Genomic DNA, 12018 nt, shown 5'->3' with positions numbered 1-12018 from the left:
TATATATATATATATATATATATATATATATATATATATATATATATATATAAATAAATAAAAACACAATTAATTATTTGTCTAAATAAATAAAACTTTTCTGAGAAGAAAATAATTACTTTTTTAATAAATAGAACACATTCTATAGAATTTGATGATCAATATGTTTTTTTACAATTATTTTAGTTTTGACAGTACCATGCGGGTTTATTGATTTTTAAATGCGCCAAAAAAATAACCCGTTTTGTACACTAATGACAAATTGAGTGCGCAAGTGTGTTTCTGTTAGGGTTGTATTAGTATAGTACCACGATACTAATGAATCATATTCGGTTCTATACTGCCTCTGAAAAATACCGTTCCCCCCCCATGCCTCCGTCGTCTTCACGTTGTGTCATTGCTGGTTTTAAGAGCAGAGGAGCATGTTCGGCAGCGCACAATCACTGAGTACTTACAAGCAGACATGGTGTGTAGACAGAAAAGGGAGAACGGACGCATTTTGGCCTAAAAACTAACGATAAAGGTGAAGTTATAACACTGAAACACCCTCAGGAAGAGGTGCTTTAAGACATGGCTAGCGAGCTAGCGGCTAACGTCCATCCCCAGTCTGCAGTGTTTTAGCTACTTCTAAATCACTAATCCTTGTCTCCATGGCGACAAATAAAGTAAGTTTCTTACAACTAACATTATCACTGCAGGACGAGGAATAGGTAAATATGCTTCACTACACACCGTAGCTCACCGCCGTCAAAATGTAAACAAACGCCATTTGTGGATCTCACCTGACATCCACTGTAATGATACCAGGTACAGGAGCGATACTACTATGATTACGTCGATATTTTTTGGCATCACAACTAGACAAGTCGAGAGGCCGATATTATCGGTCGTTAAATACGTTAAAATGCAATATCGGAAATTATCGGTATCGTTTTTTTATTTTTATTTTTTTTATTAAATCAACATAAAAAACACAAGATACACTTACAATTAGTGCACCAACCCAAAAAACCTCCCTCCCCCATTTACACTCATTCACACTCATTCACATAAAAGGGTTGTTTCTTTCTGTTATTAATATTCTGGTTCCTACATTATATATCAATATATATCAATACAGTCTGCAAGGGATACAGTCTGTAAGCACACATGATTGTGCGTGCTGCTGGTCCACTAATAGTACTAACCTTTAACAGTTAATTTTACTCATTTTCATTAATTACTAGTTTCTATGTAACTGTTTTTAAATTGTTTTACTTTCTTTTTTATTCAAGAAAATGTTTTTAATTTATTCATCTTATTTTATTAATTTTTTTAAAAAGTACCTTATCTTCACCATACCTGGTTGTCCAAATTAGGCATAATAATGTGTTAAATCCACGACTGTATATATCGGTTGATATCGGTATCGGTAATTAAAGAGTTGGACAATATCGGGATATCGGAAAAAAGCCATTATTGGACATCCCTAATCACAACATCTTCTTTCATTTAAAAAAAAATTTATATTATGTTTATAAACTCAGGAAATACGTTCCTGGACACATGAGGACTTTGAATATAACCAATGTATGATCCTGTAACTACTTGGTATCGGATTAATACCCAAATTTGTGGTATCATCCAAAACTAATGTAAAGTATCAAAACAACAGAAAAATAAGTGATTATTACATTTCAACAGAAGTGTAGATAGAACATGTTAAAAGTGAAAGTAAGCAGATATTAACAGTAAATGAACAAGTAGATTAATAATTCATTTTCTACCACTTGTCCTTAATAATTTTGACAAAATAATAGGTAGATAAATGACACAATATGTTACTGCATATGTCAGCAGTTAAATTAGGAGCCTTTGTTTGCTTGCTTACCACTAAAAAACAAGTTGTCTCGCATGTTCACTATTTTATTTAAGGACAAACTTGCAATAAGAAACATATGTTTAATGTACCCCAAGATGTTTTTGTTAAATTAAAGCCAATAATGCAATTTGTTTTGTGGTCCCCTTTATTTAGAAAAGTATCTAAATAATTTTGGTTCCGGTACCAAAATATTGGTATCGGGACAACACTAGTTTATGCAAAGTATCTTTCAAGCAGTGGTCATGTGGCGACATAAATTATGGTATTTATTGAAGTCGGACCAAGTTGGACGTCACTGAAGGCCTAGGTGGGAAACTGCATTATAGCATTATCTGATCACCATTCAGCATACTTGCCAACCCTCCCGGATTTTCCGGGAGACTCCCAAAATTCAGCGCCTCTCCCGAAAACCTCCCGGGACAAATTTTCTCTTGAAAATCTCCCGAAATTCAGGCGGAGCTGGAGGCCACGCCCTCTCCAGCTCCATGTAAACCTGAGTGAGGACAGCCAGTTCCCAAAATATAAACAGCGTGCCTGCCCAATCACGTTATAACTGTAGAATGATGGAGGGCGAGTTCTTGGTTTCTTATGTGGGTTTATTGTTAGGCAGTTTCATTAACGTCCTCCCAGCGTGGTAACAACACACAACAACAGCAGTCACGTTTTCGTCTACCGTAAAGCAGTTCGTCTGCCGTAAACAGCAATGTTGTGACACTCTTAAACAGGACAATACTGCCATCTACTGTACATGCATATGTGACAATAACATCTAGGGCTTTTAGAGAGTGCAGTGCACAACTGCGCACACAACAAGGAGACAAAGCAATAGAACGAGGAAGATACAGCTGTGGCGACGCCGACGACGAGTAAGATGAAGAAATACGCTTGTAAGTTCCAAGCCGCAGCTGCGATTGGACCTGGATAGCCTCCGGGACGAAGTAGTGGACTACCAAGTGCTTGTCAGTGAAGATCTTCCTCAGGAAGCAAAGATTGACCGGTTTTGGGCCATGCTTGGGAGAGATGGAAGATTCCAGACTCTAGTGCATTTGATGAAAGCACTTTTGTGCGTGCCACACAGCAATGCATCATCAGAGAGGGTATTCAGCATGGTTAGAAAAATAGTGACAGAGAATAGAACAAGGATGGACAATTCAACCCTTAACTCAACAATGAGTAGATGAGTGTTGTGTGTGTGTATATGTGTAAATAAATGAACACTGAAATTCAAGTATTTCTTGTATTTACACACATATATATATATATATATATATATATATATATATATATATATGAAATACTTGACTTGGTGAATTCTAGCTGTAAATATAATAATAATAATAATAATAATAACTGGGATTTATATAGCGCTTTTCTAAGTACCCAAAGTCGCTTTACATGTAGAACCCATCATTCATTCACACCTGCTGGTGGTAGGCTACTTTCATAGCCACAGCTGCCCTGGGGTAGACTGACGGAAGCGTGGCTGCAATTTGCGCCAACGGCCCCTCCGACCACCACCTATCATTCATCATTCAATTCACCGGTGTGAGTGGCACCGGGGGAAAAGGGTGAAGTGTCCCGCCCAAGGACACAACGGCAGTGATTTTTTGGATGGTAAGAGGCGGGGAGCGAACCTGCAACCCTCAGGTTTCTGGCACGGTTGCTCTACCCACTACGCCATGCCTCCCCTCTTAACCACGCCCCCGCCCCCAAGCACGCCCCCCCAACCCCCATCTCCGGAAATCGGAGGTCTCAAGGTTGGCAAGTATGCCATTCAGCCAAAAAAAAATGACACTTGTGAAATATGCAAAATCAACAATGGAAATTGAAACCTTTATTAACTCTTGAAAAAGTTCATGTCCTGACATACAAAATCCGTGCATACACTCTTTTAAGAACATTGAGGCACTTACTCAGCAAAGGCCATAGTTGGTACTGCTCTATTTGGTCCGGCGTGTTCAAGGAGGTGGAAGGGATCAAAGGTTTGAGCTGCATAAATTCAAAATAAATGCTACAAATGGACCACAAGATGGCAGTGTAAGAACCACCGTCTGCCTGAATAGGCACTTTTTGCAGACAGAAGGAAAGCTTACACCCTCCTATTGACAACTTTTTGCTTTGACTTTGGTTTACTTGACACCCTAACAAACATGTGCTGCAAATGAGCCTTGAGGAAATACAATTGAAATCGTAATGTTTGAGGACTCGCGGTTTGTTAAGAGATTCATATGAAAAACATTTCAAAAAGTCCGTAGTCGAGCAAAAATAAATAAATCCAACATGTGAGGTTGTTGATGAGGTGGCGTTTTTTTTTTGTGCGACTGTTTTTGTCACAGAAGTAAAAGCCACTTGTCTTTAATCACAGTGATGTTTTTGTCTCGCCTGCTCCAGTTCTGGCCTTTATCATGAAAATAGAGCAGGTGCTAAGTCTCCTCGTCCCATAAGCAGAGCTGTTTCTGGGGGACGTAGTAGGTGAAGTGGTAGCCCTTGCTGCAGCTCTTGATGCCGCACTTGTACGTGGACCCCCGGCCCGCGTTGTCCCGGCTGCGGCAGTACTTGAGGAGACACGGGTACCACTCCAGACGGAGGGCGTACGTGCAGAGACACGGCTGCCACATGTCCTTGGTGGCGTGGCAGGCCTGGAAGTGGGGCGCCTCGGTCGTATGCGGCAGCACCTCGAATATGGAGCTGTCCACGCCTGTGGAAAGCGAGGAGAGGAAGAGCTGTTAAAAAGGACAAAAGAATGTGTGAATCTGGGGCTGGGGGCTTTCTTATGCAAAGAAGATGCGCACTACAGATAATGGTGCGGGAGCGTGACCGTGTTGGGGGGACAACGTTGCTGCTTTCATGCGTATTCTCCTCACCCCGGTGCAATTTGGACTTGATTGTTTCCGCCCTGAGGGACGAGCGTCCGCCGCCTGACGCTATTGTGAGTCAGAAATATTCGCTTGTAGCCCGTAGTTCACACGAGGCCATCGGCAACTGGACGTTGGAAAGTCTCAAAGTTTTAGGAAAATAATAACAAATTAAAGCTGCAAGCAGCGTTGGACGGGACAGACTTTTGCTGGGGTTTCCCGTCTTTACCCATTCAACAAGGTATTGTGTGTAGAATTTAGAGGACAAAAAATAAATAATTCCATTTCACGTTGTCATTATAGAGTATTGTGTGTAGAATTTTGAGGACAAAAATGAATTAATTCCATTTCACATTGTCATTGTCTACTGTTAGTCCTAAGTGTCCCAATACTTTTGTCTAGTGTTAGTCCTAAGTGTCCAAATACTTTTGTCCAGTGTTAGTCCATAAGTGTCCCAATACTTTTGCCTAGTGTTAGTCCTAAGTGTCCCAATACCTTTGTCTACTTTTAGTCCATAAGTGTCCCAATACTTTTGCCTAGTGTTAGTCCTAAGTGTCCCAATACTTTTGTCAACTTGTAGTCCATAAGTGTCCCTATACTTTTGCCTAGTGTTAGTCCTAAGTGTCCCAATACTTTTGTCTAGTGTTAGTCCTAAGTGTCCAAATACTTTTGTCCAGTGTTAGTCCATAAGTGTCCCAATACTTTTGCCTAGTGTTAGTCCTAAGTGTCCCAATACTTTTGTCTACTTGTAGTCCATAAGTGTCCCAATACTTTTGCCTAGTGTTAGTCCTAAGTGTCCCAATACTTTTGTCTAGTGTTAGTCCTAAGTGTCCCAATACTTTTGTCCAGTGTTAGTCCTAAGTGTCCCAATACTTTTGTCCAGTGTTAGTCCTAAGCGTCCCAATACTTTTGCCTAGTGTTAGTCCGAAGTGTCCCAATACTTTTGTCCAGTGTTAGTTCTAAGTGTCCCAATACTTTTGTCCAGTGTTAGTCCTAAGTGTCCCAATACTTTTGTCCAGTGTTAGTCCTAAGTGTCCCAATACTTTTGTCCAGTGTTAGTCCTAAGTGTACCAATACTTTTGTCCAGTGTTAGTCCTAAGTGTCCCAATACTTTTGTCCAATGTTAGTCCTAAGTGTCCCAATACTTTTGTCCAGTGTTAGTCCTAAGTGTCCCAATACTTTTGCCTAGTGTTAGTCCTAAGTGTCCCAATACTTTTGTCCAGTGTTAGTCCTAGGTGTCCCAATACTTTTGTCCAGTGTTAGTCCTAAGTGTCCCAATACTTTTGTCTAGTGTTAGTCCTAAGTGTCCCAATACTTTTGTCCAGTGTTAGTCCTAAGTGTCCCAATACTTTTGCCTAGTGTTAGTCCTAAGTGTCCCAATACTTTTGTCCAGTGTTAGTCCTAAGTGTCCCAATACTTTTGCCTAGTGTTAGTCCTAAGTGTCCCAATACTTTTGACTAGTGTTAGTCCTAAGTGTCCCAATACTTTTGTCCAGTGTTATTCCGGCAATTATGTCCAAACAGAGAGCAACTTACACTGTAAAAACAACCACCATGAACTTTTTCAAATTTACTTGTTATCAGACCATATATCCGGTATATTATCTAATATACCGAAAATTTAAAAAAGTATATGAATAAGAAGACATAATGAACCTTTTTTAAGCAATAACCATGAATTTTACGATAATAAAACAGAAGCTCAGTTGCCAGAATTCTACCGTAAAAAAACAAAACCAGTGGTAGAGTTTTTCCATTTACAGTATTTTGCTTTAAAAACACCCATAAGGGCCCTGCGATGAGGTGGCGACTTGTCCAGGGTGTACACCGCCTTCCACCCGATTGTAGCTGAGATAGGCTCCAGCGCCCCCCGTGACCCCGAAGGGAATAAGCGGTAGAAAATGGATGGATGGATGAAGCTTTGCCTTTTCTTACTCTTTTTCTGACATGTTGTAATGAGAAACTGAAAACTAGGGGTGTGAGAAAAAATCGATTCGAATTTGAATCGCAATTCTCACGTTGTGCGATTCAGAATAGATTCTCATTTAAAAAAAATCTATTTTTATTTATTTATTTTTTATTTTATTTTTTTTAATACATTTTTTTTTTAATTTTATTTGTTTAAATTTTATTTTTAATTGTATTTTTAAATTAATCAATCCAACAAAACAATACACAGCAATACCATAACAATGCAATCCAATTCCAAAACCAAACCCGACCCAGCAACACTCAGAACTTCAATAAACAGAGCAATTGAGAGGAGACACAAACACGACATAGAACAAACCAAAAGTAGTGAAACAAAAATGAATATTATCAACAACAGTATCAATATTAGTTACACTTTCAACATAGCAGTGATTAAAAATCCCTCATTGACACTATCATTAGACATTTATAAAAAAAAAAAAAAAAGAACAATAGTGTCACAGTGGCTTACACTTGCATCAAATCTCATAAGCTTGACAACACACTGTGTCCAATATTTTCACAAAGATAAAATAAGTCATATTTTTGGTTCACTTAATAGTTAAAACAAATTTACATTATTGCAATCAGTTGATAAAATATTGTCCTTTACAATTATAAAAGCTTTTTACAAAAATCTACTACTCTGCTTGCATGTCAGCAGACTGGGGTAGATCCTGCTGAAATCCTATGTATTGAATGAATAGAGAATCCTTTTGAATCGGAAAAATATCGTTTTTGAATCGAGAATCGCGTTGAATCGCAAAAAAAAAAAAATCGATTTTGAATCGAATCGTGACCCCAAGAGTCGATATTGATTCGAATCGTGGGACACCCAAAAATTTGCAGCCCTATTGAAAACCATGTTCGAAAAAAATGTAAACCATAACAAAAAAATTTACTGTGAAATTCTGGGGACTGAGCTGCCAGTGTTTTGCCACAAAATCTACAGATTTTTTTTTTACAATGTAGGTAAGATAATTGTGCCCTGCTTACAGTAAAGTATGGCGATGGCAGCGTTTTTATCTGGGGCTGCATGAGTGCAGTTTTCTTAGGTAAAACATGAATTCCAACAAGTAACATAGTGATCAGAGCACGATGACCGTCCTGGAGAACTGGGCCACATGTAGTTCCTTTGCAGTCAGGTCAGACCTGCTCCAAGTGGTGTACTTCCTAATTCCATTCTGCGCGGAATGCAACATCAATGTGGGCATGTGGGAGTACAGTACAGCTGAAAACTAAACAAAGCCACAGCACTTTCTGACCTAAGCACATTTAAAAGCAAGCACACTGAACATTGTGCAATATTGCGGTCTACCGTATTTTCTGGACCATAGGGCACACCGGATTATAAGGCGCACTGCCGGTGAGCGGGTCTATTCAGGTCTTTTTTCATACATAAGTCGCACTGGATTATAGGGCGCATTAAAGGGGTCATATTATGATTTTTTTCTTAATTTAAAAGACTTCCTTGTGGTCTACATAACATGCAATGGTGGTTCTTTGGTCAAAATGTTGCATAGATGATGTTTTACACATCGTCTTCAAGTCGCTTTCTGACCGTCGCTTCAGGATGCGCCGTTTTGTGGGCGGTCTTATTTACGTGGCTTACCTTCGGCAGCGTCTTCTCCCCGTCATCTTTGTTGTAGCGGTGTAGCGTGCAAGGACGGGAGTGGAAGAAGAGTCAAAAGATGGAGCTAACTGTTTTAATGACATTCTGACTTTAATTCAAGCATCTCCTCATCCGGAAACAACAACAACGCCCGAAATATTGTCCAGTGAAAAAACGTCTAACCTCTCGCATAAATAAAGTTCCTTGGGTGAATAATGTAAACTCACTACACCGGTATGTTTTAGCACTTCCATAGCGAGATATGAGTAAGAACTTTACACCACTTTATATTAGAAATGGCAACAGTGGAGGGTAATTGTCCCATAACAAGAAGATAGAGAAAAAGAAGAAGCTTATCCATTACGGCATCGGCACGGACTACAGTGGGGGACGTGCGCAAATTTTCAGGACTTATGCAGATCTCAAATACACATCAGCAGGTACCAGAAGGTAAGAAAAGTTGCTTTTGCATAATATTGCAGAACAAAACGGCAGATAATGTCTGCTAATGTGTGCCACTTTGCAGTCCTTATACACACACACCATAGTTATACTTGTATCGCTGACTACGGTAGTCGTAATGGGCCGACAATCCATCAAGCGGTGTGGCTTCAAAGTCGTACTAAAACATGTTGACAGATTTTTGAGCGCCCCGTGTGATGTTCTTTGTTTTTAATGGAACATTTTAAGTTTTGATGTTGTTTACTGGTTGTTTACTAAACGCGGCCCAGAGGACCACTGCATGTCCTCTTACATCTCTAGAGGACCTGTATAAGAGACACTGCAGCAGGAGAGCAAACAGCATCCTCAGGGACTCATCCCACCCAGGTCACCACTGGCTTTAACTCTTGCCCTCAGTGAGGCGCTATAAGACCATCAAAGCAAGGACAAATAGCTTTAAAAACAGTTTCTATCCTAGAGCTGTTATTGCCCTAAAATCTGCACGTACCTGAACACTCACCACTTTATTAACTTGCTTACCTCTGCTAGAGATCTGCTGTGCAATATGTTTTTAACAATATGTTAGGTTTTAAAAAATGTTTTATTTTTTATTATTGTTTGTTGTTTTAAGACTATTTTATGTAGGTTGTTTTAAAAGCACTGAGTTGGATTGCTGTTCAATTTTGTTGTTTCCATACAATGACAATAAAGGTATTCTGATTCTGATTCTAGTCTACACGTATGTCTTATTTGTGACTGCCATCTATTTGTCACACTTGTCATTACACTACATACCAAATAAAATTGCTTCGAGGTCGGTAAGCACAACCCGAATTATTCCGTACATTGGTCGCACCGGGTTATAAGGCACACTGTCGGCTTTTGAGAAAATGAAGGCATTTTAAGTGCGCCTTAATACGGTATTAGCCCAAAATGCCCACATAGCGCGTGAAATGACAATACAATTTGTGTTTTATCCTTAACAATGTGTGTTTTTACATGCTGCATGTCTTATCTGTGTACTTTTAACAACAATATTGACTTTAGTATTTTCGAACGATTTTATTTATCTTAAAGCACATACCAACAGTGGCAACCATAAATCATGAAGCATTTAATACAATGTCAATAAAGATTTATATTCTATTGTAACTTAATCCTAGATTATGGCAGGCTATATGTAATATATAAAATTGTAAATTGTTCTTTGAGTGCAACAAGAAAAGCCCAATGTCTTTAATGTCTTTTAATTTGTGTTTTAATCTTCTAAATTGTTCTTGGAGTGCAATAACAACCATATGTTTATTATATTGTAATAGTTTTTTGTTAAAATGAAGCCAAAAATGAAAGATGTTTTGTGGTGCCCATTATTTTGCAAAGTATCGAAACGTATTGAAAAACATTTTGGTACCACCACCGGTAGCAACATATTGGTATCGGGACAACCCCACGACAAAATTAAAAAAGTACTGTATTTTCCGGACCATAGGGCGGAGTATAAGGCGCTTTCATGGTAAATTTACTGACAGATATAAGTAAGAACTTTACACTACTTTATATTAGAAATGGCAACAGCTGAGGATGAATGTCCCATAACAAGAAGATAAGAGAAAAAGAAGAAGCTTATCGACTATAGTGTCGACACGGACTACAAAGGCGGACGTGCGCAATTTTTCAGGATTTATGCAGATCCCAAATACAGATCAGCAGGTACCAGAAGGTAAGAAAAGTTGCTTTTGCGTAATATTGTGAAACAAAACGCCAGATAATATGTCTTACCTTATACACACACCATAATAATACTCCTATGTTGAAGCACAGCACAATCCATCAAGCGGTGCGGCTTCATAGCTTACCAAAGTCATACTAAAACATTTTGATAGATTTTTGAGCGCCGTGTGTAATCTTCTATATTTTCAATGGAAAATAGAAAATGTTGGTGTTGTTAACTTGAGCCATTTTGCCATCATGGTGCAGTCTACACGTATCTCTTATGTTTGACTGCCATCTACTGGTCACACTTATCATTACACCATGTACCAAATAAAATAGCTTTGAGGTCGGTAAGCAAAACCAGAATCATTCCGTACATTAGGCGCACCGGGTTATAAGGCGCACTGTCGAGTTTTGAGAAAATGAAAGGATTTTTAAGTGTGCCTTATAGTATGAAAAATACGGTAATTAATTTACATAAAACTTTGTGGAGGGGAATTATTTTGCTACCAATCTGAATTACAATTACCGTATTTCCTTGAATTGCCGCCGGGGCGGTAATTAATTTAAAACCTCTTCTCACTCCGGCGCTTACCAAAGGCATGCGGTAAATGTAAGCATGCGCTAATTATTTTAAAACCTCTTCTCACTCTGGCGCTTACCAAAGGCATGCGGTAAATTTAGGCCTGTGCTTATAAATTTGAGTGTGATGTAAGGATACAATCATGAAAAGCACATTTAATAAAAAAAACGTTATTATGGTCTTACCTTTACTTATAAATGAAGTCCATGCGCAGCTCCTTCTGACCAAAAGCATCGATAACTTGTTTATAGAAGTCTTCCTTATCTTTCTTCAGTTTTAATAGTCTCTCTGTCTCGATGGAGATCTTCCTTTAATGCTTCGATTGAAAGTCCAGTTTAGAAAACTGTTTTGTTTTAGATATGTAATCCTCCATGTTAAAAGTGAAAGCGAGAGGAAAAAATAAACAATCGCTGCTAACTGTTGCTGCTTGTTGTCACTTCTTCTGCAGCCGAGTAGTCGCAAGAAGGATCACTAGCGCCCTCTACCACCAGGAGGCGGGAGTCATCTAATGACTCATATTTGACACACGCAGCTACGGTATATTAATAAAACATAGCTGCTTACTGTTCTTTTTAGCATATTCAATAGCTTGGACTTTAAATCCTACTGAATAGCTCTTAATCTTCTTCCCTTTATGCGATTTTAAATTATTGAAATCAGCCTCCTCCATTTTGACGAGTTTGACCCGGCGGAAATTCTAGGCATATGCTAATTATTTTGCGAAACGAGTTTGACCCGGCGGAAATTCTAGACATGCGCTAATAAAAATAATATTTTGCGAAACGAGTTTGACCCGGCGTTAATCCTGAACCGGCGGTAATGCTAAGCATGCGCTAATTATTTTGCGAAATGAGTTTGACCCGGCGGTAATTCTAGGAAGGCGCATACTATACACCCGGCGGCAATTCAAGGAAATACGGTACTTTTAAACATATTGTTTGACTTGTAGTCAGTAGGAATGTGTCTCTTGTCACTGTTTAAGC

The 12018-nt window shown here is 38.9% G+C and overlaps 1 protein-coding gene across 1 annotated transcript in view; it reads right to left on the bottom strand.

Moving 5' to 3' along the window:
* Positions 1-3680: 3680 nt before the first annotated feature.
* oafa (OAF homolog a (Drosophila)) overlaps positions 3681-12018 on the bottom strand; it is a 63737-nt gene continuing 55399 nt past the window's right edge. The window contains exon 4 of the mRNA XM_061972106.1: positions 3681-4559. Within this exon, the coding sequence (XP_061828090.1) occupies positions 4285-4559 (275 nt within the window). The 3' untranslated portion in view covers positions 3681-4284. The remainder of the gene's footprint in view (positions 4560-12018) is intronic.

This window comes from Nerophis lumbriciformis, linkage group LG17 (genome assembly GCF_033978685.3).
Source record: "Nerophis lumbriciformis linkage group LG17, RoL_Nlum_v2.1, whole genome shotgun sequence".
NCBI classification, from domain to species: domain Eukaryota; kingdom Metazoa; phylum Chordata; class Actinopteri; order Syngnathiformes; family Syngnathidae; genus Nerophis; species Nerophis lumbriciformis.
This window is presented reverse-complemented; position numbering and strand designations above follow the sequence as displayed.